The 25,269-nt window shown below is 42.7% G+C and overlaps 1 protein-coding gene across 14 annotated transcripts in view; it reads left to right on the top strand.

Annotated features, from left to right (window-relative positions):
• Window positions 1–15,128: 15,128 nt before the first annotated feature.
• Window positions 15,129–25,269, top strand: part of Lmo7 (LIM domain 7) — a 219,631-nt gene continuing 209,490 nt past the window's right edge. For 6 of the 14 annotated variants that reach the window (XM_028864790.2, XM_037208348.1, XM_037208346.1 and 3 more), the window contains exon 1: window positions 15,130–15,402. In XM_028864790.2, the coding sequence (XP_028720623.1) occupies window positions 15,334–15,402 (69 nt within the window). In that variant the 5' untranslated portion in view covers window positions 15,130–15,333. Of the gene's footprint in view, window positions 15,403–25,269 lie in introns of all 14 variants that reach the window. The other 8 variants (XM_028864783.2, XM_037208347.1, XM_037208349.1 and 5 more) reach the window with 5 other exon arrangements.

Below are 25,269 nucleotides of genomic sequence, written 5' to 3'. Positions count from 1 at the left end.
TGAGAGTGTCTAGTGTCTCCTCTTCTCTTTCTTGCTTATACAGATACCAGGGTCCAGTCATGGGGACAGCACACTAAGGATTTTAATTCTAGTCACCTCCTAAAGGCTGCACATCTGGACAGGATATTCAGATTTACATTTCACAATGGAGTTAAATTTCAACACATGAAGCTTCGGGGGCAGGCCGAAGCACTGAAACGCTATCCAAACCACAGTGCCCCCTAAGCATTTTGGGAGCTTCTTCACTCTAAAATTCTGCCCTTCGTCAACAGAATTTTAGTGTTCTCAGTGCTAAACTGAAGTTATAGTGCAAAGTGTGAGTCTATGAAAAGAGTTTTAGCATCTTCAACAATGATCTAAAACCTCCCTATCATAAACAGAACTCAAGCTTTCTTTCCTTTTCCTTTCTCTCCCCCGGGTGCAGTGAGGGGCACACGTGTACCAAAGGTCGGAAGACAATGTGCGGAAATCTGTTGTCTCTTTTAACCATGTGTGTAACACGAATTGCTAAATGATCTTATTAATAACAAAACAAAACCTAGAGCCAGATATTGGGGTGAAAGCTGAAAGATCAGAGAAACAGAACAAGCCAGCCACATTCTTACCTGTGTGAAATCCTCAGCCTCAAGAGAGATACTTCCTGTTTACTCATGCCTTATGTACCTTTCTGTGCCCTGCCATCTTCCTTCCTTCCTAGTGCTGGGATTAAAGGCGTGTGCCACCATGCCTGGCTCTGTTCCTGGTGTGGCCTTGAACTCACTGAGATCTGGATGGGTCTCTGCCTCCCGAATGCTAGGATTAAAGGCGTGTGCTACCACTGCCTGACCTCTACATTTAATATAGTGACGGGCTTTGTCCTCTGATCCCCAGGCAAGCTTTATTGGGGTACACAATACATCACCACACATGTGGGCCACAGGGACTAAAGGCTTGGGGACTTTTACCCACTGAACCATCTCGCCAGCCCAGAGCTCAGATTTTCGGTGAAAGACCTTGTCTCATTTTTGGCACTAACTGAGCACTCTAGGTATAATTCAATATCTTAAGCAAAAGTACTTTCATGCAGGTTATGTAAGAGAAATATAAATGAAGTACATAAAGGCTGGCATTTATCTGGCATTTATTATTATTCCTCTCACACATGCTACAATAGACTACATTGAAAGGAGTTTCAAAGTTTATCTCCTGAATCATCAGATTTACCTTTTAAAAGAGAATTTAATAAGGAGATGGAATGAATAGATCACCTTTCATTCCCATGCACAAAGGAGCCCTGCACATTTCTTTTGGTTTTTAGAAATGGTTTAACTCAAAAAAAAAAAAAAAAAAAAAAAAAAAAACACAAGAGAGAAAGAAAGAAAAAAAAGCCCAAACAGCTGAAGGCAGCAGACATGCAATTTAGCAAGGATGATTGGAATTTTGATCTTTCCTGTAATAATACTATACCTAAGCATACTGCTCATTAGGAAAGAATTTTTATCTCAATCTTTTACTTTTATAGGCCAAGAATTTCTTTTTGGTAGCTACATTTATAGTATTGGAATCACCCTGAGCCAGTTTTTTAAACTTCTTTTTATTTATTCTTTATGTCTTTCACATCAGGCATCTTCATTCCATTAATTTCCCTACCCCCTTGTATCTGCCCTCTGCCCTTGCAATGCCCCCAAAATAAAATAAAATAAAATTTAAGAGAAGAAAAAAAATGAAAAGGAAAAAAAAATCAACCTCTCCATGAAAACTGTAGTGTAATTTAGTGAGCCACACAGTAAACCCTTTTATTCATGTATCTTTACTTGCAAGTGTTCATTGAAAGGAGTCATTGGTCTGGTTCCATGCCTCTGGTTTCTGCTACACTATCATCAATCCTGTCCCCTCACTGGGACTCCTCTTGGATATCCTGTTGTTGCCCTGTGTTGTGGAGATCCTGCAGCTTTGGATCTACAGGACTGGTCCCTTCATGTGATCTGGCAGATCACAGATGGAGTGGATATTGGGGTGGGCCAACTCATAACCCTGGTTCTGGGCCTGGGAAGTTGCAGGGTTGGTCAGACCACCAGCTCTCCTGTGTCCTCACCACCAGGGTGTGCTCTCCTGCATTGCCCTGGCTAGTTTACCCCTTGCAGCAATGAGCAAGGGGCGGGGCCAGTTCTCCTACTTTCTCAATCCTCAGGGTCTGTTCTCCCACACCTACACCTTCAAGGTCAGCTCTACTGTGTTGCCCAGGCATGGTGTAGGGTCCACTCTCCTGAGTGCTGCAGCTGATGAGGGGCAGGGATAGCTCTCCCACTTTTATGACCTCAGGACCAGCTCTCTCACCTGCCACAGGCATTGATGGGCACGGGGTGTTGGGGGTGGGCATCTCTCCCCTGCCCATGCTGCCACATGGCAGATGAGTAATACAGACTGCTCTCCCATGTTCACAACTTTGGGGCTGACTCAACCACACCTCCACCAACAAGATTGGCTCTATTGTGCTGCCCAGGTGAGGTGCAGGGCCTGCTCTCCTGAGGGTTGCAGCTGGTGGGGGACAGGGGCAGCTGAGCCATTATTTTAACATTTCAAGTTATTGTTACTATTTATGCTTCCTTTATGGATATTTAAATTTGGGTGGATTTCATACAGTGTTAGAGGAGCAGGACAAGGTCAAGTTAGTTAATATATGGGCGTGGGGTAAACCTATTTTAACTTTTATTATGAGTGCTTTGAAGACAAATACAATATGTGATAGTCCTGCTTTTTTTCAGTTGGACTTCTTATACTGTGAGCCCTGGGAAGTTGGAAGCCACTGACCAAGGTCTGTGTCTCTGTAGATTGCCTATATCTCCATAACAGAGAAACTAAGACTAGTTCTTTGCATACACTGTTGTTTTGAAAGAATGAAAGAAGTGTAACTCTATTTGGCTTTTCTTTAGGAGCTCATGTAGATAGAAAAGAAGTTACCAGGAAAGCAGGAACTAAATTTGGCAACCCAAATAAAATCAAGCCAACTTTGCAGACATCCTCAACCTGAATTTTGATTGTCAGTAAGTAACCACAAGACTGCAAAGTTTGAGTCTTCTGTTACCAGTTTGTAATCACTCTTTGTCCCTGGCACTGGTAGATGATGACACAAGGCAAGCTGCAGTTCCTCGGGTGCTTTCCAGCTCCTGGTAGAAGGACTTGCACAAATGCCCTTGGGTGACCAAGCCACTAGAAGCCATGGGAGCCTAGGTTTGTGTACCATTTAGTGTGCGGATCCTGCTGGATTTTCCTTTGAAAACTTTTTCTCTCATTCTTTCTCTAAATCTTTTTTTTTTTTTTTTTAAAGATTTATTTATTTATTATGTATACAGTGTTCTGTCTGCATATACACTTGCAGGTCAGAAGAGGGCACCAGATCTCATTACAGATGGTTGTGAGCCACCATGTGGTTGCTGGGAATTGAACTCATGACCTCTGGAAGAACAGCCAGTGCTCTTAACCTCTGAGCCATCTCTCCAGCCCTCTTTCTCTAAATCTTATAATTATCTGTAAACACACTTTCAAATTAAAATGCTCCTAACTCTAATCATGCTTTTTTAAGAGCCCCTAAGAAGTATAAGCCTCAAGCTCCTTTCAAGGGATCAAACAAGAAATGACACTTAGGGCAGGATCACACTGATTTACAACCACTGTCCTAACCTGGTATTAAGTCTTTTTAATAGATACAGCAGTAACTAGAATCCCGATATCTGACTGAGTGATTTGTCTATGCATTAGAAGAGTCTTTTCCTTCCATCCTATTCCCTGAATATGCTTTTAAAACATAGCACCTCCCAAGCGTCCTTCTGGGTACTAGTGCTTTATGGTTAAACTATTTCTTTGGCATATAATTTTGGTGGCACGAGTTATTACTATAAATTATTTTTCTGAAAGCTGGATGTGCCAGCTCATGCTCGGAGGCCCCTTTACTTAAAAGGCTGGCATAGAATGACCAAATAATGAGTTCCTAGCCAGCCCGGATGCACAAACCTGATCAAAGAAAAACAGAAAGGCACAATGATGAAGAAATTTATATCACTTAAAAAATAAAAACTGTAATATGAGGGATTGGGAATTGACCTCCCGTGTATGCATGAGATCTTGATTTGACCCCCCCCCCCATCCCCATATAAAAATCTGGGCATGGTGGTGCATGCCTGTACCCCCAGTGTTGGAGAGGTGGAGACAGAAGGTTCCCTAGGTTTTGCTGGTCAGTCAGGTTAACTAAATCATTTGGCTCCAGGTTCAGTGGTTCAGTGAGAGACCCTGTCTCAACAATTAGGTAGAGAATGATAGAGGAGGATGCCTGATGTTGACCTTTGACCCTCCACAAATACCTGCACACAGGAACACAGGCACATCCCAGTGCTAACATACATACAAAACCCAAAAGAAAAAACAAAACTTCTACTATGAAATTAGTCTTTCACTATGATGTTTACAACAGGTTAGTTATTCTTCCTCCATCTCCTTCCTTCCTTCCCCATCTCTCTCATTTCCCCTTAGATATCTTACATGTAGTTTAGGTTTGACTCAAATTCAGCCCTTCCCTGACCTCCCAAGTGCTGTGCTGGGATATAAACTGTACTACCACATGCCCTTTTCTAATTGACCACCCCGGTCTTCCCACAGCATCTCTAAGCATTCTCAAGAGCATGTGTCTCCATTCTTCACAGTTTGGGCTTACGTCTCCCCGTCTGTGAGAGGCAGTGATTCTTCCTAGTGGGACTTGGTCTCATGCTGGGCATTAGTCACTCCTCAATGTACCACTACCAAAGAGCTAATATAGATTCCTTACAAAAAGTTTCCACAACCGAGAAGGAATTAGAATATATCAGTGCCTTCTCCTATATCAGTCCGATATGTTGAACATAACCATTGTCAAAATATAAAGCCAAAAAGCTAGATGGTGCAGTTATGTGGCTTCCCAGTCCCACCTTCTACCCTGAGATTTACCTTGTTGGATTTTACTTTGTTTTTTCACATGAAAAATTGTATAAATGTTTCAGAGGACCTAGTTCTTTAATTGGAAAATATTCTACTTACTACCTACAGGAGTTGTTTTTGCTCTGGGACTCATTAGATGCACTTAGAAGACTCCATATAGGGGTACAGACTTCAGAGTTTGAGCTTGGTGGAAGTGGTGGAGATGGTGGTGAGTATCCACAGCTGTAGAATGAAATGGTTGTTGACATTCCAAGTGCAATCTATGTTGAAGTTTCTGGACCAGTGGGAAGTAAATAGGACCTTTTCTATCCTTCCTGACTTCTTTTGTCTTTTTTTTTTTTGAGTATCCTTTTTCAATAAAACACACCACACAAGATCTCCCATGATTATTGCTAAGGATTGTCATTCCATGTTAGAGGAAACATTTCTCTAAAACAAACATATCTAGCAAAGAATTTTTCCTGTTCGTGATAAAAGCGACATAGTTTCAAGCTTTGCCTCTTGCATTCTTCTGATTGTATAGAACATGCTCAGAACAACTCATGTTGTAAAGCTCTAGCATAAGATCATGTATACGTGTGTGTGTGTGTGTGTGTGTGTGTGTGTGTGTGTTCACACACGCACTTGAGACTGTGATCCATATCAAAGTCTTAGACAGGGATTCCTCCCCAGTTAATTGTTTCACTAACAGAAATAAAGCAGTAGATAGATGTCTTCTTTATTCACAGAAAGCCCAAGTTTCAGGGATTTTTTCTTTTAAACTTCAGTTACAATGGACTGACTAGTTTGGTCTGACTGGTATTTTTTGTCAATAGGAACCAAGGAGGTCCATAGTTGAGCTATAAGGCAAGCTTGTTCTACCTTTGGAGAGGGAGGACCAGATCTGTTTCCCTAGAGACAAGTCTCCAGGCCACAATGGAACACCAAACCAAGAGCCAGGAAGTCCCGCTCAAGATGTGTGCAAAGGTCCTTCTCACTGTGCAGAGGTGATGGCTTACTTGATATCACTGTGATCGGGTGGTAAACACAGGGGTACAATCTGAGCCCCTTGTTTTGAGGACCAGTCAGTTCTGTAATTTAATGTTTTCATTATATCTCTTTCATTTTTTTGTTAGTTTTGATCTTTTGAGCCAGGGTTTTACCACATAGCCCAGGCTGTCCTCAAGCCTGTAATCCTCCTGCCTCAGTCTCCTGAACAATTGAAATTACAGGTGTCTACCCAAATGTTTGTCAGCTATATAATGCTTAATCTTTTCCTAATCTTTTTGGAAAAACAAACTGAGGCAATGGGAGGTTATTTCTCCCATTGAATGCAGTTGGGGGAGAATACGTAGAAATTCTCTGCTCAAACAGAAAGACACAAAGAAAAAAATATGTTGTAGGGAAAGTGAGACTGGGTATTTTCAGCTTTGATTATCCTTACTAAAAATATCTTTCTAGGGAAATGCAGACTTTATTTTGTTCATTTCACTGAGCTTCAGGAAGAGTTTGGTAAACACATGCTCATTCCTTCTTTCCCAGGAGTCCCAATAGTTTATTTTAAAGCTAATTCTAGGGTAAGTCCTTTTGATCTCACCGCTCTCACGTAAAGAATTATAATACGGATGTCTAATTCTGGCTGTAACAAGAGACCCTGATAGAGAAAAAAAAAAGGCCTTAAATTTATGTTAATAATTTGAGTTTGATGGTGGAAAACTGTTCTTTATATTAAAAAAGAAAAAAAAAGAGAGAGAGACTCAGAAACATCTTAAGATCTTTACTGTTGGCAGAAAAGAACCGAGTGCTTTCTAAATTACTGGTTTGGCCCCCTGTTTTGAAAGTTACCATCTCAGTTGATCTCTTAATGACATGTCTGCACATCCAGGAGGGAGCTCGATAAGAAACAAGAGCTTCTCATCTTGTCTCTCCCTTCTCGTCTGGTTAACCATTCAACAGAATCAGAAGATAAATTGCAGAACCCCGCCCTAGTCCTCTGGGCAAAGCACTCCTCCTCCGGCTGTCCGGAGAACTCCTCTTTGTCTGTTGGTGAGTGATGATGCATGGAATGTCTCTTGTGAAGTTCTTCACGTGTCTCCTGGCACACCAGCACTTCCGCCATTATGTTCATTTTGTAATCATCATCTATAACATTCTGGCTTCTTTCTCCACCATCTCTAGTTTTCATGTGCAAATACAGAATTGAGCCTTCCTGTCTGAATCCCATTATGTGAGTACTGTCAACATCACAATCCCCTCATCACTAACCCTGAAGGATGCATTTTTATGGGTTGACATGGAATAATTAGAGATGGGATAATTATAATTATTGTTATGTATATTATAATCTTTATCTACCTTCTAGAAATGATTCTTCTTGTTAATTATGCTGCTAGAAAGCACAAGAAGAGTTCATGTAATCCAGATGTTAGTTACCTGTGAATCCACAAAGACAGAGACTTTCATGAGCAATGAGCAAGTTCGGTGAAATTTTGAATGATTTTATTAGAATAATTCCCACTGTATCTGCCTCTTTCAACTCTGCCCAGTACCAGATCCCTCTTTCCTTTGCCCCACACACCATTCAGTTTCCTTCACAAGTTTTTCTATCCAATTCACTTGAAGTCCTTTCAACCATACTCAATTCATTTGCTGCAAGAAACATGGATCTAAGATTCACTTTTGATGTATCAGAGCATTTCCTAACAAAGCCAATCTGCCTCTGAGGACCCAAAATAACAGTCCTTTAATATGGGTGATTTTCCCTGAAGGAAATTAAGCAACAAATGTCTGAAGACTTTCGATTGGTGCATCTACAGGGAGAGTACTGGGATCAATTAGGTATAGGAAAGGGAGACTACTAAATAACCTACAGCACATGAGACTGTCACACCTAAGAAAGAATTATCCAGTTCAAATTGTTAGTACTTCTACTGAGAACTTCTGCAGTAAAGTAGTTCTTGTATTGGTTGCAATAATAATAATCAGTAGTTTTATTTCTTTCCTTCCTTTTTTTTTTTAAAGCAGGGTCTATGGTAGCCCAGGCTCATCTTGAATTTACTACATACCCAAGGATAAGTTTGAAATTCTGACCTTCTTGCCTCTACCTCCTAAATGCTAGGATCACAGGTATGCACCTGGATAATCAGTGATGTTTTTTATTCTTACACTAGCAACACTTTATTCTATATATTGAGTTATAAGTAGGGAACTGATCCAGATGCCTGGTTTAATGAGGAAATCAACAACATGAAGTTTTTGGAAAGGAGTTGTGCTAGTATAATGAAGATAGATCCAACTTAGCCAGGATTTGTCAAGATGTTTTGAAGGTTTCTGCAAGGGAATAAAGAAAGAACATGCCGGAAAAAGTGGGCAGGTAAGGAGGCACATTTCAAGAAAAGGGAGAAGCATAGTGTGCTGGTTTGAATGACAACGTTCCCCATGGGCTCATATGTTTGAATACTTGGTCTCCAGTTGGTGGAACTGAATGGGAAGGGTTAGGAGGTGTGGCCTTGTTGAAATAGGTGTGTCACTCAGGACCAGTTTGAGATTTCAAAGGACTGGAGCTATTCCTATTACGCTCTCTGCCTTCTGCTTACCATTTGACATGTGAGCTCTCAGCTGTTCCTCCTGCCATACCTTTGTTCTGCCTTCGTGGACTTAGCCCTCTGAAACTGTAAGCCCAATTAAATGCTTTCTTGTATAAGTTGTACTGTACTGGTCATGGTGCTTTATTGCACCAATAGAAAAGTAACTAATATAGAAGTTGGAATCAGGAGTGGGTATTTCTGTGACAGACGTTGACCAGGAGTGGGTTTTTTGTTTTTAAGTGGAAGACTTGGAATGTTAGACTAGAAAAGCAGTTGAATGCTAGAAACAGGGCTTGATGGACCATCCTAGTAAGAGCCTAGAGGACAGTGCTGAGAGCTATGTAGACTGTGGAGGTCCAGCTCAAGAGGTTTTAGTGGGAAGCAAAGGTTTTAACAGCCCAACTAGGCTAGTGGCTAACCATGTGATATTTGCAAAAAATGTGTCTGCTTTTTGCCCTCATCCTAAGAATGTGTCCAAGGCTAAATTAAAATGTAATGGACTAATTTCTTTGGCCAAGGTGATTTCAAGACAGCCTAATATTGACTGTTGTGTGATTATTAGTAATCACTCTTACACAGGTCTACAATGAACAAGAGAAAGTGGGGCAAAAAGAAACACAGAAAGTACAGTTTAAAGAGAAAAAAATTTTTTTTGAAGATTTAATCAATGGTGATGGTAGGCAAGATTGGAACCGTATAAAACCTACATTGTAGCAAAGTTATGCTATTTCTGAAATCTAGCAGAATGTGGAGGACCTGCACTGAAGAAGTAGCAATGGTGAAAAGAACGAGGTCCATTGGAAAAGTAAGGAAAAGAGAATGAATGGAGCTTGGAATGGGATAGACTTGGAGGTAAGAGATGAAGTTCAGCGTGATCCCCAAATTGTAAGCACGATACCATTTACCATCATAGGGAAGGAAGGAGGAAAGTAAAGCTTGTGGCATGAGATGCAAGTCAAGTCTGGACATACCTTTGTGTCATGCAAGTTTTTCATTTATAAAAGAAATACGGGGGGGGGGGGGGGAAAAAAAGCTTGGTATGGTGGTACATGCCTTTAATCCTAGAACTTGGGAGGCAGAGGCAGAAGCAGTCAGATCTCTGAGTTTGAGGCCATCCTGGTCTACAAAGTAAGTTCCAGGACAGCTAGGGCTACACAGAGAAACCCCATCTAGAACCCCTCCACACGCTAAAAAAAAATAGATAAATAAAATTAACTTTAAAAAGAAATATACATCTTTTGCAACAAAACAAAATGAAACATTTTGAAAAGAAAGATGTTTAAATTCTAGGCATGGTGGCACATGGTAGCTTTAATCCCAGAGCTCAGCCAGCAAAAGCAGGTACAAAGTGAGTTCTAGGATAGCCAGGGCTACACAGAGAAACACTGTCTCAAAAACAAACCCAAACCAAAACCCAAACCAAAAAAGGATGTTAACATTTTTTTCCCATTTAGTAATAGCCATTGTTAAAATTTCTCAATTTGTACTATAGGGCAAATTCATAAATTTTAAAAATATTAGCTGAGTTAGCTGGGCATTATGGTACATGATGATTGTAACCCCGCAACTTGAGAAACCAAGACAAAATCAGGAGTTCAAGTCCAGCCTTGGCTACACAGCAAGTTTAAGATTAGCCTGGGGTATATGAGATCCTGTCTCAAAAAAATGTATCTCTGATTTAAGGTGCTGTATACAATACTTTTTTCCACTTGGAAATATATTTAATCAATTTATGTATTTGTAATAGGGTCTTACTACTTTGTCCAGACTGGCCTGGAATTTCGGGGCTTCGGTAATCCTCCTGCTCTACTCCGTCAAGTAGGTGAATCTCCGGGGCATGCCACCATATCTGACTTTTTTGCAGTCTATTTTAAGTCCCTTTCTGCATCGTTGACTATTCTTTTACATTTTTTAATGATGGCTGGGTATCTCACTCCAGGGAGGAACTTCTACTCATTCTATCTTCTCTGTTGTGAGAGCCTTTGGTTTCTTTGGGATTCTGATTTTGTCACCAATCACACTGAGGCTCTCAGAAGCTTGAGTCATCCAGAGGGCAGAGCAACTGGTGGTTTTTATGGTGCAAGACAGGAATAGGGATCAGACCTGTGAAGGGAAGAGTGAGGGTGTGTGGAACGGGCGGAGAGGGGAAGCTAAATAGACGTGTCAACCAACACCAGCATCCGCCAGAGAACGCCAGCTAGCCTCGCCTCTCACGAGATAGAAACTTGAACAGCTGAGGCTTTCCATCTCAAGTCATGATTGAAGGCAGATTCTGTAAGAGGGTTTGGCCTTAGATGAGGCTGCCTTCTGCCGCGGAGGCCAACCTGGGAGGTGTGACAGCTGTGAGTGTCTGCTGACCTCACTCTAGTGCTTGGCTGACCGTGTTCCTAAAAAGGAAGGCTTGGGTGGGGTGTCTGCATCCGCTGCAGATGTTCGTTCAGTCTCTATTTCTATCTTTGCTCCTATCTTTAGGAGAAATTCCCAGGAATAGAATTGCTGGAATAGACCACGAGCATTTTAGCAACATTTGATATTTATCGTCAAATGAGTTTCCAGAAAGATTGTGGCCTGTAGTTGGATTTTTCTTTTGGCCACCAGCCCCCGAATAACAATATGAAGACATTAATTATGAAAGCTTGGCCTTAGCTTAGGCTTGTCCCACTAGCTCTTATAACTTTAATTAACCTATATATATATATGTATATACATATATATATGTATATACATACATATATATTAATCTATGTTCTACCACATAGCTCTTACCTCTCTCTCATTCTGTGTGTACAACTCTTCTGCATCTCCATGGCATCCTTCAAGAGTCTAAATTCATCTCTTACCTCCTCTCTCTCTGCCCGGAAGTCCTGCCTATACCTCCTGCCCAGCTACTGGCCATTCAACTCTTTTTTTAAACCAATCACAACAATATGTCTTCACACAGTGTACAAATATCCCACAACAATGGCCCCTTCCCCACCAATGAAATGAACACTGTTTCATTGCCAATGCATAGAAAACATGATACCTTTATTGCTTGTTTTCTTATTTAATTTTTCTTTTCCCAAGACAGGAACTTACTCTGTAGCCCAGGTTGGCTGTGACCTGCCTAGCCCCCTACAACAGCCTCCTGAGTGCCAGGACTACAGGCATGGGATACATGACCTTGTCTATGTTTTCTAAATATTGAAAAGTATCCTAACTTCTCTTAGACAATAAATGTTTTTGATGCCTAATGTTAAAAAAAATATTGAAACATTTATTTTGTGTGTATATGTGTGTGTGCCTAAGTTTATGTATGTGTGCTATATGCATGCAGCATGCTTAAATTTTTTATTACGTCTATTTGTGTATGTGTGTATACGAGTGTACTTGTTGGACAGCACAGGTGTGAAGGTCAGAGGACCACTTATGGGAATCTGTTTTCTCCTTGTACCATGTGGCCTCCAGGATCGAACTCAGGCAGTCAGGCTTGGAGACAAGCATCTTTATCTGCTGAGCCACCACACTGGCTGCAGATATTTAATTGTTGTGAATTTCATCTTAAACTCCTAAGGTTAGTATCTTTCTCTATAAATCTGTATGCATCTTCCATAAAGACAATATAGCTTAATATCTGAAAAAATGAAGCAAAGAATTATGCTTATGTGTTCTGAGTTGTGAACCTGCAACCTTAAGGAGGCTGAGCCATGGCTGGAGGCTGAGCCATGGCTGGTGGCTGAGTCATGGCTGGTGGCTGAGCCATGGCTGGAGGCTGAGCCATGGCTGGAGGCTGAGCCATGGCTGGAGGCTGAGCCATGGCTGGTGGCTGAGTTGACTTTAATCGGAGTTTCCAACATTTTACAGCCCTGCCATATGCACATTTGAAGAAATAAGTGGCCATCTCCTTTCAGTAGGATAATTCTATATGTGAAAGACACACACACACACACACACACACACACACACACACACACACACACACACGGAGGGAGAGCACCCAAAGGGAAGCAACCATAATTCACAGAGTGTCTTCTCCATGGTAAGTATACTCTTGAGCTTTTACATTCACCATCATATTTAATTATTATAAAACAGTTCTTTCGAGACGTTACTGTCCTGCACTTTTTGGATGGGGAAACCAAAGCTTTGGTAACTGGTAACATATGTTGCTCAGGTTCCCAGGCTTGTCATGTCACATCCTCGGCAGCTGTCTCTGAGGAACAGTGTCAGGCTACACAGCATGTGTTAGCCAATTTTTCTTCTTTTTGCCGTGAGAAAACACCATGACTAAAACAATGATGGAAGTTTATTTTGCCTTACAGTTCCAGGGCATTGGAGTCCATAATGGCTGGGGAGGAATGGCAGTGGGTATCTGGAGCAGGTAGCTGAGAGAGCACATCTCCAACCACACCCAGAACAGCTTGTGAGTGAGTGGGAGTGAGGTGAAGCTGTAAACACTCAGAGCCAGCTCCTAGGGACACTTCTCCAGCAAGGCTGTGCCTCCTAAAGGTTCTGCAATTGCCCCAGACAGCTGGGGACCGAGTGTTCAAATACCTGACTCTATGGCGTGCATTGCTCATTCAAACCAACACCATGGCAGAGGCTTCTGATAGGATGTGCTTATATAGTAACTGTAAGAGCCCTCTGTCCACTGCACTGCTAATATAGATGCTCTGGTGTCGCTAAGTGTTTAAGTATTAGAGTTAGTGTTTTTCTCAGTGTGGTAGCACACACCTGTAATTTCAGCACTGAAGTGGCCAAGGCAGGAGGATTGCCATGAATTTGAGACCGTTCTAGGCTACCTAGTGAGGGCTTGTCTCAAAACAACAATCCCAGATAGCATCCCATTAAGCATCACACGAAGTATTTGCTTCATGTTTACTAAATACAGAGCACTTCTGGGATAGAGAGAAGCAGAGAAATATCTTCCTGTTTTCTTGAATCATTCCATCCTCTTCTTGGGTTTGGCCTAATAAGAGTGTAGGCGGCACACAGAGATGGTCTAGTCAGTGGTCTCCCACCACAGCAGGAACAATTGTATCCCTGAAGCTTGTCAGCCAGCTCTTCTGAACAGACCCACTGATTACAGCGGGTGCCAATAAAAAAAAAAAAAAAAAAAAAAAAAAAAAGGATTGAACCAAAATAAACCTGCGGAATAAACAGAAACCGTCAGTCACCCCAATCCAGATGGTCTTCATTCATAAGAGCAAATGGGTTCCCATCCAGCCTTTAGATCTAACTTCCAGGAGGCAGGAAATACTGAGAAAGAAATATGTTGAGGACACCACAAAAAAGCCATAAGACAAATCCAGAAGGCAGCCTGGTTTTTTCAACATACAATGCCATTCCAAAAAAGGAAGAAGGGGGAAGAAGGAGGCCCTTCTAGGGTAAAAATTCTGCAATCAAATGGAATGCAGTTTCCCTGATTGCCTCTTGGTCTAGGTAAGTCAGCTGCAGAAGATGTTTTGGGATTAGATAGGGAAACCTGAGCCTGGGCTGGTTATGAAACAGCAGTTTTATTGGCTTTATTTAGTTATATGTGAAGTGATATTTTGACAATGCAGGGGAATGTTCTTTAAATTCGAGATGTATAGTGGAATATTTAGGGGTGAAATGTATCTGATTTTAAGACTCTCTGTAGCAGAGAAAATGAAGCGAGATAAGGCCAGGTGCTAACCATCATTAGGCACAGAAGCTAGGCTGTTTCCTTAGACTAGTTTCTCTGCCATATGTTTAGCTTTTTTAAATTGCCCTAAAATCAACAGCCCCTTGGGAAAATAAGAATGAAAGGTTGCTTCTCTTCAAGAAAAGAAGGGCCAATCTCATCTTTCCCCCAGGGTGAAGTCCTAGGTGGCCTGGTTGGGGCTCCTGGAGCCGGAAGGGAAGCCCCAGGGCCCACAGGCTTTGGACCACCTGTGCATCTCGCGGGTCCGGCCTAGCGCACCTACTCAGGCCCTCTGCTCAAACTGAATAAGCTGTCACCGTGACACTCCAGGGAGGGTCAGAGTTTGGACTAAACTCCGGGTAAAGGCGGTCCAAGGTCCAGAACTGAGCCAAGCGGGGCAGGGGTGGTGTCGGGGCGGGTGAAAAGCCAAGTTCTTTCGGTTCACTGAACCTCTTGTGGCGGGAGGGGAAAATGAAGCGGCAGGTCTCTTCCTCCGGACCCACCTGTCATCCGCTCCACCCAGGCTAGGGGACCGGCCGCAAGTGCCCAAGCCGTTACCCTCACCTGCGGCCGGAAGCCCGGGAGGTCGCGGGCACTGCGAAGCATCTGGGACCGGTCAGCGGGCTCCGTGGAGCCAGAGGACAGTGGCAGCGAGGCCAGGCGTCCCCACGTCCCCGCGGGGGAAGTTTCTTGGCCCGGAAAGGTGCAATTGTGTGCAGCTATTCCTGGTATGTCAGGCCGCAGGCTGTAGGGGCACCGCCTCCCGAGGGCCTGGGACAGGGAAGGCTGGCGGAGGCGGGAAGGATGCGGGCTGGGGCGCATCTCTTCCCGCCCCACCGACTGTGGCATCTCCCCGCCCAGATAGTCTGACCAGAGAGCTGGCAGCAAGGACCCCGGCGAGGAGCACGGACGGAAGCTGGTACCGGCCCGTAGGGGGTGGGCTGGGGCGGGGCCATGGCTGAGGGCGGCGACAGAGCTTGCGACTTTTGAAGTTCCCAGGAGTCCCGGCTCCCGCTGCGCACCGATTCCAGTCGGCTTCTTCACCTCCCTCCTCTGCTCCAGTCCCGCTGGATCTGAGCCCATTTCAGGAGTTTCGAGTAAGCAACTCCTGCAAGTTCTGCTAGGTTCCTGAACTTAAAACTGCACGTCGCAGTTTCTCCCTCTCTTGCCCTAGTCATGGAAGGGATGGAGGACGCCGAGGCCGATTGCTCCGTTGCATTCGCAGAGGCTCAGAGATGGGTGGAGGTGAGTGTCTTTTACAGCTCTTTGCAGACGAATTAGCGCTCTCCCGGCTGGGCTGGGGTTTTAGTAGACCGGGCTCCCAGGCCATCTGAGTTTATGTCCGGTGACCTAGCCTAGTAAAGAGGAGGCAGTTTGGGGGACCGTGCAAATTTTCCCTTTCCAATCCCCTGATGCCCAGCCTTTCTTGGACTTTCTTGCAGATCTCCTAGCGCCTGCCCACTAGGGTTTGGTACCGCGCATCCCAGAGGATCAGTCCAGGTCCAGCTTCCTCAGATGTCTCTGTGAGGGCACTTCCCAGAAAGCTGGACACAGAGCTAGGCTGGGGTCCTGGAGTGCATTTCTTTGGGATGCTGATGCCTGACAGACACCTGGATAGCCAGTGTAGTCTGTGTGAGTTTAGGGAGGTGGGAGATGCCACCCTTTCCTCTACCCTTCATCCTCTCTGGAGTGGGAAAATTAAAATACTCTAGGCTCATTTACAGATGGCTTGTAATTCCAGCCGTGCCTCACAGACAAGGTCTTCTGTTCCTTTTATTCCTGTGGAGAGATAGTCCCTACATGTTGCCTTCGGACAAGGCTATTCTGGGCTTGACAAGTTGGGGGTTGGTGGTGGTGTGCATTCCTGTGTTAGTGATTGAACTCCTTATCTGTACTCTAGCGCTGAGTTACAACCCTCCACTCTGAGATGTCTTCTAGGATAGGTCAAAAGAGTCCTTCCAAACGTGGGCACCACAATAACTTGTTATGAAATTGTTTCCTACAACAGCATTGAAATAATTTTGGAGTTATTGGTGTCACATGCTGGTGTATCCAATAGCTAGGAATTTAATTCAGAATTTAATTTAATTAATCCTTGACAAGAGCTCTACTCCTTAATCACACCCCAGCCCCTCAATATATTTAAGAATTCAAATTCTGCTTAAAGATTTTCTGAGAAAAGCAGTACTACCAAGAATGTCAGAGAAATAGTACATATATGTAATTTTATTTTCTTTAAAGAAACCCATGTAGGGCTGGGGATATGGCTCACTAGGTCTCACTAGCTTGAGAATCCGAGTTTCTCCCATGGAAAAAGCCACTGCAACCCCAGGACAGACAAGACTGTGGACAGAAAGATCCATGCAACTTGCTGGCCAAGTGGCCAGCCAGCCTAGTCAAAGTGGTGAGCTCTAGCTTCAGTGGGAGATACTGTATATTAAAAAAAAAAAAAAGGCCAAGAAGAGATCGAGGGAAAAAAAAACCCCTGATATTGACTTTCAGTTGTGTGTGTGTATGCGCGCGCGCGCGCGCACACACACACACACACACAGAGAGAGAGAGAGAGAGAGAGAGAGAGAGAGAGAGAGAGAGGCAATAAAAACAGCATGTATTTATCAGGAAAAAGTAAAAATAATAAATGTTAAATGTTACATTTCTACTTTTCAGCAAAAGGACATGAGATGTGAGTAACATTGCTTTCTAGATGGCAAGGATGTCTCAGAAATTAGCTTTTGGTGCCTTTATGGGCTGAAACTTTGAGCTGTCTCAAGGTGACTTGGAAAGATGTGAAGGGGGGCATGGGAGGCTGAGAGAAGTTATAAACACCATTCAGAATTGAAATGAGAGTGGAAAAATCCCAGCAATGTAGTTAAGAGAAATAACTTTGCTCATTCACAAACCTGGAGAAGTCAAGGCTTCACCTGTAACTTTCCATTAGTGGTGTTTGCTCTGCATAATTTCAGAAAGCAGGGTAAACTCACCATTCTCTTTTTTCATTTGAGTGTAGAGGATGGAGGGAGGGGGATGGGAGGGATGCTGGGGTGTTCTAACTCATACATGGCTCCTGGGTGGCACATCGGCACTTTTGGGTCATTCACAACTCCCAGGTGGTGTCTGTCTTTGCATGCCTTATACTTGTTTCTAGAACTGTGGATCATTTCACACTGATGGTTAGTTTCTAGATCTTAGGAAAGTCAGTATTACTTGGTTGTCCTGGCATGCTTACAATTGTGTAAGAGTTCTGTGGAAAATTTGCATACCGTGAACTCCTGGCAAGTGTTATTGTACAATAGGTAATCATTGTGTGTGCTCACTCATCTTCCCCTCCATCCCAGTCTATGGAAAGGCTTAGCAGCAGGAATTTGGCAGCTTGGTACATTCCTTATTCTTGAAGAGTGCAATGTTCCTAAAGCTACTGTCAGATCCTTTTTTAGAGAAATTAAAATTGAATGCTTTTTCCTTGCACACCAGTTGAGCTACTGTTAAATGTTTGTTGAGAATATTTAAATATTTTATATATGTATATGAGACCAGGTTTCATGATGTAGCCGTAGATGGCCTGGAACTCTCTATGTAGACCAGGGGCTGGCTTTGAACTCATGTAGGTCATCTATTCTGGCTCCAAAGTGCTGGGACTAAAGGCATGCACCATTATGCTTGTCCTCATATTCCTACGTTAAAATTTTTCTTTTTCTTGTTTGTTTTCTGAGACAGGGTTTCTCTGTGTAGCCCTGGTTGTCTTGGAATTTGCTTTGTAGACTAGGCTGGCCTCAAACTCACAGAGATCCCTTCCTCTGCCTCCCAAGTGCTAGGATCAAAGGTGTGCACCATCACCACCCCAACACTACTTAAAATGTCTATTTTTTAGGAGTGTGCTGGGAATTTGAAGTGATGCTGGTTGGTTCTCTTGTTAGTGTTTTCTTTACAATTAAAGCACGTGTTTAAAATAGTCTTTTGCCCAAAGACACACAAGGTCTGACTCTCATTGCTATAACCTGTTGCTTTCAAGAAACCTTAGTCTGAAGATAAAGTATTTCTAAATCATTTTGGAACATGAGTGGGATACTGGCATAAAGTTCCCATTTGTTAATATTCTTGCTCTGTTTTGTTCTTTCTGTTGGTTTTCTCTGCATAAACTTCTGATTCATACATGTCATGTATGCATGTATGTGCATGTGCTATAACGTGTAATATTGTATAGAGTCTAGCCTGCCGTCTTTATCTTCCCCTAAAGTTTTATATGTACCTGTACTTTCTGCCATGCTGGTGCTGGGGAGTGAGCCTAGCTGCCTCACCTTTCCACTGAGCTACCCACCCTGTCAGCTGCAGTTTTGACTGTCTCAGGGCCAAGAGAGTCCAATCACCTTGTGAAACTTTAAATGACGACTGGACTCCATGTCAGCATGGACTTTCTGTTTCCATTTTCTATCTGGGAGTACAAATACATACTGTGTTATTCTTACAACCAAGATTGAAATGATTAAAATTCATTTTGGGACCAGTTATGGAGCAAGTGAGATGTGAGGGCTATTGTGATGTTATTGATTTCTCTTTTGCTTCATTTTAAATTATATTTAGATTCTTAAAAAAAAAGTGAGTATACTTAAACAAACAGGTCTGTCCACTCGGGGATTAATTTTGCAGCAAAAACAAATGTAGGACTGGTGCCCTTTAAGATAATTCGACAGAATGATATCAGATGGATTATCTAAGTGGAAATGTTGTTTGGAATATTAATAATGTAGCAGGGCTAGTTTATGATTAAACATTGGTTAAAAACTGAGTTAGGCAATGGTTTGCAGTCAGTGCTCTCCTAGCAAGGTCATAGAGTGGGTGATGAAGTGGTGGAAAACACAGCCCAGACTCGCTAATTTTAGTTTGCTTCTGCTGTACCTTTTAATTTCCTATACCTAATAGTTGCCTCTGTCTGCTTAGGGACAAACCCTTAACTTAAGCAGCTAGAACCCTGATGAGGTTAAAACCCAGGAGTGCTGTTCACTGCCTTGCTTGATCACTGGTTTCCAGTCTGAGAGTTCTCGTCGCTATCTATCGAGGTGTAAGGAGGAAACACTGCTGTGTCTGTGGCTGGCACAGGACAGCTTCACCTGAGTCACTCCCCTCCTGCTCGCCTGCCCTTCTTCTTATCTCTGGGTTGGAGTCCCTCAGTATCACTGTCATCCTGTAAAACGACCAAAGGGTGCCAGCTTGAGCACCCTTTGCCAAGTCTGGCACCAGAACAAGAGTCCTGGATCGTGGTTCACTTCCCACTGGTCTGCTCCGCCACCTGTCCCACGGTTTACCCCTCAAAGACATCCTGTCACTCTACTCCCGTTGTTCTGTTTGTCTCTTGCTAAAGAATTTTAAGAGCTTAAAGACTTCCTTGGCTTAAAAAAATTGTACTTTCTGGGTCCACCATTGGTATAAGCAAAATTCTACCTCTCTTTCTCTCTAAACTGTGTCCTTTCTAACCATTGTCCACCTCAGGTCTGTAAGAAACTGCATGCTCACCACACACCAGTGCTGTCTATAGGCCAAGTGAAAGTCTCACGAATGTGTACTATTGCTTTTCAAATGCAGATAGTGTGACAATTATTCCTTTGAAACTCTTTCTAGATTTGGAGAAGCATATTTGGTAATACATATAATTTCTTTCCTTCCTTCCTTCCTTCCTTCCTTCCTTCCTTCCTTCCTTCCTTCCTTCCTTCCTTCCTTCTTTCCTTCCTTCCTTCTTTTCCTTTTCTTTTTTCATTTTGAGACAAGGTTTCTCTGTGTTCTGGAACTCACTCTGTAGACCAGACTGGCCTTGAACTTAGAGATCTGCCTGCTCCTGCCTCCTGAGTGCTGGGATTAAAGGTGTATATTGCCACCTCCCATGGCAATATATGTAATTTCAATTGCTGAGGTGAATTGTAAAGTTTCTTGGTATAGTGAAATTGATGTGATATACAAACAGTATAACCTATACTTGTAACAAATAGCAGTGTGCCAGTCTGTCACAAGCAACCTACTGTTCAAGTCATGCTCAAATAAGACCAGTAACAGGTGTAACCAATGGGCTCTAACTGTACCTCACTTCCATTTCTTATGGTATTTCCTTTTCTGCCCGTGGTGGGGTGGAGCAGTCTCCACTTCTTTTGGTCTATATGGCTACTATAAAAACCACTTAGCCACAGCTCTTCATTTGTCATTGCCCTTGCAGAGAACGTGAGTTTAGGTCCCAGATTACAACCACCTGTAGCTCTAGCTAGCTCTAGGGGATCCGACACCCTCTTCTGGCCTCTGTGGGTATCTGTGTGACAACGGGCATCTCTCTCTCTCTCTCTCTTTCTCTCTTACACATGCACACACACATTCACACATGCATACACACACACACACACACACACGTTAAAAAGAATAGAAAGTCATATAGGCGGTTCTTATACCAACTATTGTATAGAAACTTTCTCCAAGTATAAACTGATCTTGTCGGTTCCTTATGTTTTGAGAAGTCATATGAAAATTATTTATTTTCGTTTTTGTAAATGTCTTTAATGAAAAACTTTGAAGTCCATAATCCCTAACATGTCATTCATTGCCCTTTGTAATCTGGTACTGTCCTATTTATTTATCTTATGTTTTTGGTCTCTTTCTTCATAACTGCCTGTGTAGTTTTCTCCTATCAAGCCCACAGTATTTGTGCAGTTTCAGGAAATGTTGACTGAAGAGTGTTTTGCTCCCTAAGAATTGCTTGTTTCTCTCTGTGCATACAGTGCAGTTTTCTTCCCTCCATGTTGGCAGGTATGGACCACCCCGTTAATCCGGAATTCTTTGCTTTTTCATACTTAGGCTAAATCACCCTTATGTGAAGTCTACCCTGGACTCTTAGACCTCCACTTCTGCCATGTCTTCCTTTCTTTCATAAAGATCACCTATTTCCTTACTGTCCAGTACAAACTTATCTCTCCATCAGAGACAAGGAGTCGCGTTCCTCCCTTGAGTATTCGGCACAGTATCTGACAGTGTTTGCTCAGCACAGGCGTCATCTTAAGGCTACTACTCTAACAGACTTAAAATGTAGCACCCTGAGGATCAGAACACATTTCTTCTTCCAGCTGAGAGTTGTACAGAATCTGTTGCCATCATTCGGCGAGGACTCCAGCATCACCATTTGGTGAACTGGCAGCACCTCCAGATCACTGCTGTAAAGGCGACTCGTGTAGTATGTGATGGCACCGAGGGACAGCCCAAGTAGGCTTGCCTATGGAGTCAGACAGGGCAGCTTTTGAGACACTAACATACTTGTCTATTGGGCTGGGACGTGGCAGCTTTCAAGCACATGAGCTTTGCCTACAACATTACTTCAAGGAGTGGCCAATAGCAGTGAGGTCTTACTGAGAGAATGCCTTATATGCAGAGAAACACAGAGATTTTTGAGGGCACACCTGTTGGAGTTCTGTGTATTCAATCTGCAGTATATCAGTCAAGGGATAGACTGTTTCTCACTCAAGAAAGTTCCCATCCAGAAGTGCCCGGGGGGTTCCACCTCTTCTGTAAATAAGTTGTTATTCTGACTTTTAGCTGCATAGATCTCTCACGTGTTTGGATAGCCAAGAAATGCCCTAATTGTATTTCCCCTCCCCCTCCTTTGTTATATGATGTTTCACTCTTTCTTCAACAAAGAGTGCCTGTTTGGCAAATAAAAAAGGCTCCTAGGAAAGGGAGGGGTGGTGAGAAGCCAGGGATTTCCTAAAATCCTTTGGGAAGGAACAGATTCTCACAAATAGGAACCAGGGCACTGGTGCTACCAGAATAGCCTGGTTCCAGGAAGCCTAAACAGCTGACTTAGAGAGTTTCCTGAGGAACTGGGAGGATCCAGTACATTTGTCATGGATTCTCCTACTGGTGACTAAAATCTAGAAATGGATGTGTTCATAAAGTAATGGAAAGGACTACTTACACCTTCAATGCAACAATATCCTTGGGTCAGCTGGAGAGTGGACCCTCTAGGTCAAAGGTGATGAGTGACAGCTTGAAGTGAATTTGCTACGCAGAGCAAGGATTCTGATATTTTGGCTAAGGTTAGAAATCAGTGTTGGCCTCCTCCCCTCCAATGAGTGATGAGTGATGGCTCTTGTACTTTTTCTCAGAGCATTGATTGTCTTGACCGTTTATGTCATAGATGACTCCTTGGGTTTTCACCAGTGAGAACGGTGAATTTAAGATAAAGAGGGTTGCCTTATTTCAGTGAAGTCACCGAAGACTAACCTGAGTCACAGCTGGTGGTGTTTCTTCAGTAACTGGCAAGCACAGATGTCCTTGAGTCTGCTCCTAAGCCAAGTCAGGCATTGTTCTTTCCAGTGTGTGTGTGACAGGGAGGGTGTGGATTGACTCTGTGAGCTTTGATACTCCTTGTGTTCCCTCTTCCCTGGATAGATACCAAGTGCATGTTTAGACTTGAGATGTCAGTGTTGTTGTCTTGCCCTACAAGTTCTGGACAGACAGATCTCAAATGTTTGATGAATGAATGTGTGTGTCCAGTCAGAAGGCTGGCTTATTTAATTGTTGTTTTTAGATCTTAAGCCTGTTACCTATCAAGAGTGTGTCAGAGCCCAAAGAAATGATAAATTATACATAGCTGTGCTTACTCTTCAGTTTCCAAAGGTAATTATTGGGTGTGTTTCTTTAAAAACATGTTTGATGTCCTGAAAGCTTAATAAGGATAATAGCTGTCATATCTGCACAACACTGGACCGGAATTACTTAGCCAATCAGCTCCTTTGCTAAAGAGATGAGGCTAATAGGAAGCCTAGATATGAATCACAGCAGCCCAGACCAACAGCCTTTTCAAAGATTATACAACACCATAGACAGCACTCTAGAAGACTGCTTCTCATCCCTGGAGCACAGTGTGTTCAGCCCAGGGCTTAGGTGTCTCTTGATGATGGTACATAGTGCCAGGACATTGTCTCCATCTTCAAGCTTCATAGGGAAGAAGGGCATGCAGAAGAGAGTTTAGAAAAGCTCTGTCTAGGATTAATGGTAAGAATTTATGAGTTTGTTGGTCACAGTGAGGGCCATCATAACATGCAGTGCTAATGGATACTGGCAAGAATCCCTCCACTTACATTAGAGACTAGTATGTATTATGAACTGAAGTGTTCTTACTATACAGAGGAAGTTATAACTGACAGAAACATAACAGTTACAGAAAAGAAAAGATTTTTAATAGCTTCCTACCATCATTTCTTAGCATGATAAGTATCAAATTAATATAGCTTTGAATTTTATTGTAATGGGATGTTTGGTTTCAATAATTGCAGTTTGGATCACTGACTTGAGTTTCATAAAACAACAATAACAAAAATCATTAAATGAACTTTGGCTTGTGATTAGAACATAATTTCTAAGAATTCCTGGGTCAGCCCAATACATGCTTCTGCTTTTTTGAGCTCCATAGTTATGTGAAACAGTATTCAATGCATTAACAATCCTAAAATCAAAATATCAACTATCCTGGAATATCAACTAGTCGGCTCACATTTAATTCTTTATATAAAAAAGTATACCTACTTCTTTAGTGTATAAATTAGTTTTCTGTAATAAATGATAGATTCTATGTATATCAAAGAAGTATTTTAGCATCAATTTATGTATGCTTTATTATCAGTAAGTGTTTGACTTTTATACCTATTTTATGTGTGTATATACACAGAGGAGCATAAAAACCTCTAGGATGGGAAGGGGTCGTGAGTGTGAATTACACCAGAATGAGCTGACCTAAATGGTTAGTGATGGTTTTGCCAAGAAGCATGAATAACGATATTAAACCAGCTAGTAATTTTGAGTTTCTGTGTCATGTAAGACACCTGGTAAGTGCACTGCCCCACCTCTCCTTATACTGAGGGACTGTTATTGCCCAAGCGTGTTTTTCTCAGACAAGGAAGGAAAGGAGTGAGAGGTAAAATACTCATTTAAGAAAGCCCTGGAACTAATATGTGGTGGCTGGAACTGGAGCGAAGGCAGTTGGACTTTCTTGACTTGTCCTCTTTGGCTCCGGAGAGTGGCACTGGCCAGTTATGACGGTGAAGAGTGGAAGGAGTGGGCTCTAACTCGTCATGGCAGTGGACACTGCTAGCTCATTTATTGTTTATTGCAAACCCCGTTCCCAGCATGTGTTCTGTCTGGTGATGTTAGTGCCTAGAAAACATGTGACCATCAAATATCACATCTTACAGAATTGCCCATAGACACTCAAGTAATTTCTGCCTTTACTTTGACATATTCAAATATATTTAAGTGAACTATTTAATGATCAATAAACCATACTTTTAATAATGTGTGTGTGTGAGCTGTGCACATGAATGTGGATGATAGTGGAGGCCAGAAGAGGGTACAAGGTCTGGAGTCTCAGGGAGCTGTGAGCAGACCATATGGATGAACTGGGTCCTTTGGAAGAGTGGTACTCACTTTTAACCTCAGAACCATCTCTCCAGCCCAAAAGAGGAGCATTGAACAAATCATTTATTTATTATTCTCGACAGTTTCATACATGGGTGTAATGACTTTTGGTCATTTGTACCCCTCCTTACCCTTTCATCCTTTTCCTGCCGCTGAAGTGCTCCTTCCCAGCAAGTACCCATCTATTTTAATGTCTTCTATAAAAACAAACAAACATTGATTGATTGATTGTGTATATGTGTGTGTGCAGGGGCCATGGTCTTCATGTGGAGGCCAGACAACAGCTTTCAGGAGTCAGTTCTCTTCTTTGACAGGGTGAGTTCTAGGGACTGAGCTCAGGTTGTCAGGCTTAGTGGCAGGCAGCTCTACCTGTTGAGAATCTTTTTTGTCTTTATGTGTATGCATTTGTGTGTGTGTGTGTGTGTGTGTGTGTGTGTGTGTGTGTGTGAGAGAGAGAGAGAGAGAGAGAGAGAGAGAGAGAGAGAGAGAGAGAGAGAGAGAGAGAGAGTGTGTATGTGTGTGTGAGAGAGAGAGAGAGAAAGAGAGAGAGAGAGTGGACAGAGACAGAGACAGAGACAGAAAGACAGAGAGATCCACTGAATTTAATTATGGGTTCTTGAACAAGCACAATGGGAGATTATTTACTGGCACACAGGCAATTTAGCAGTGGCC

Source organism: Peromyscus leucopus, chromosome 9 (genome assembly GCF_004664715.2).
Source record: "Peromyscus leucopus breed LL Stock chromosome 9, UCI_PerLeu_2.1, whole genome shotgun sequence".
Classification (NCBI taxonomy): domain Eukaryota; kingdom Metazoa; phylum Chordata; class Mammalia; order Rodentia; family Cricetidae; genus Peromyscus; species Peromyscus leucopus.
The sequence above is the reverse complement of the archived record's forward strand: the minus strand, read 5'-3'. Positions and strand labels throughout refer to the sequence as shown.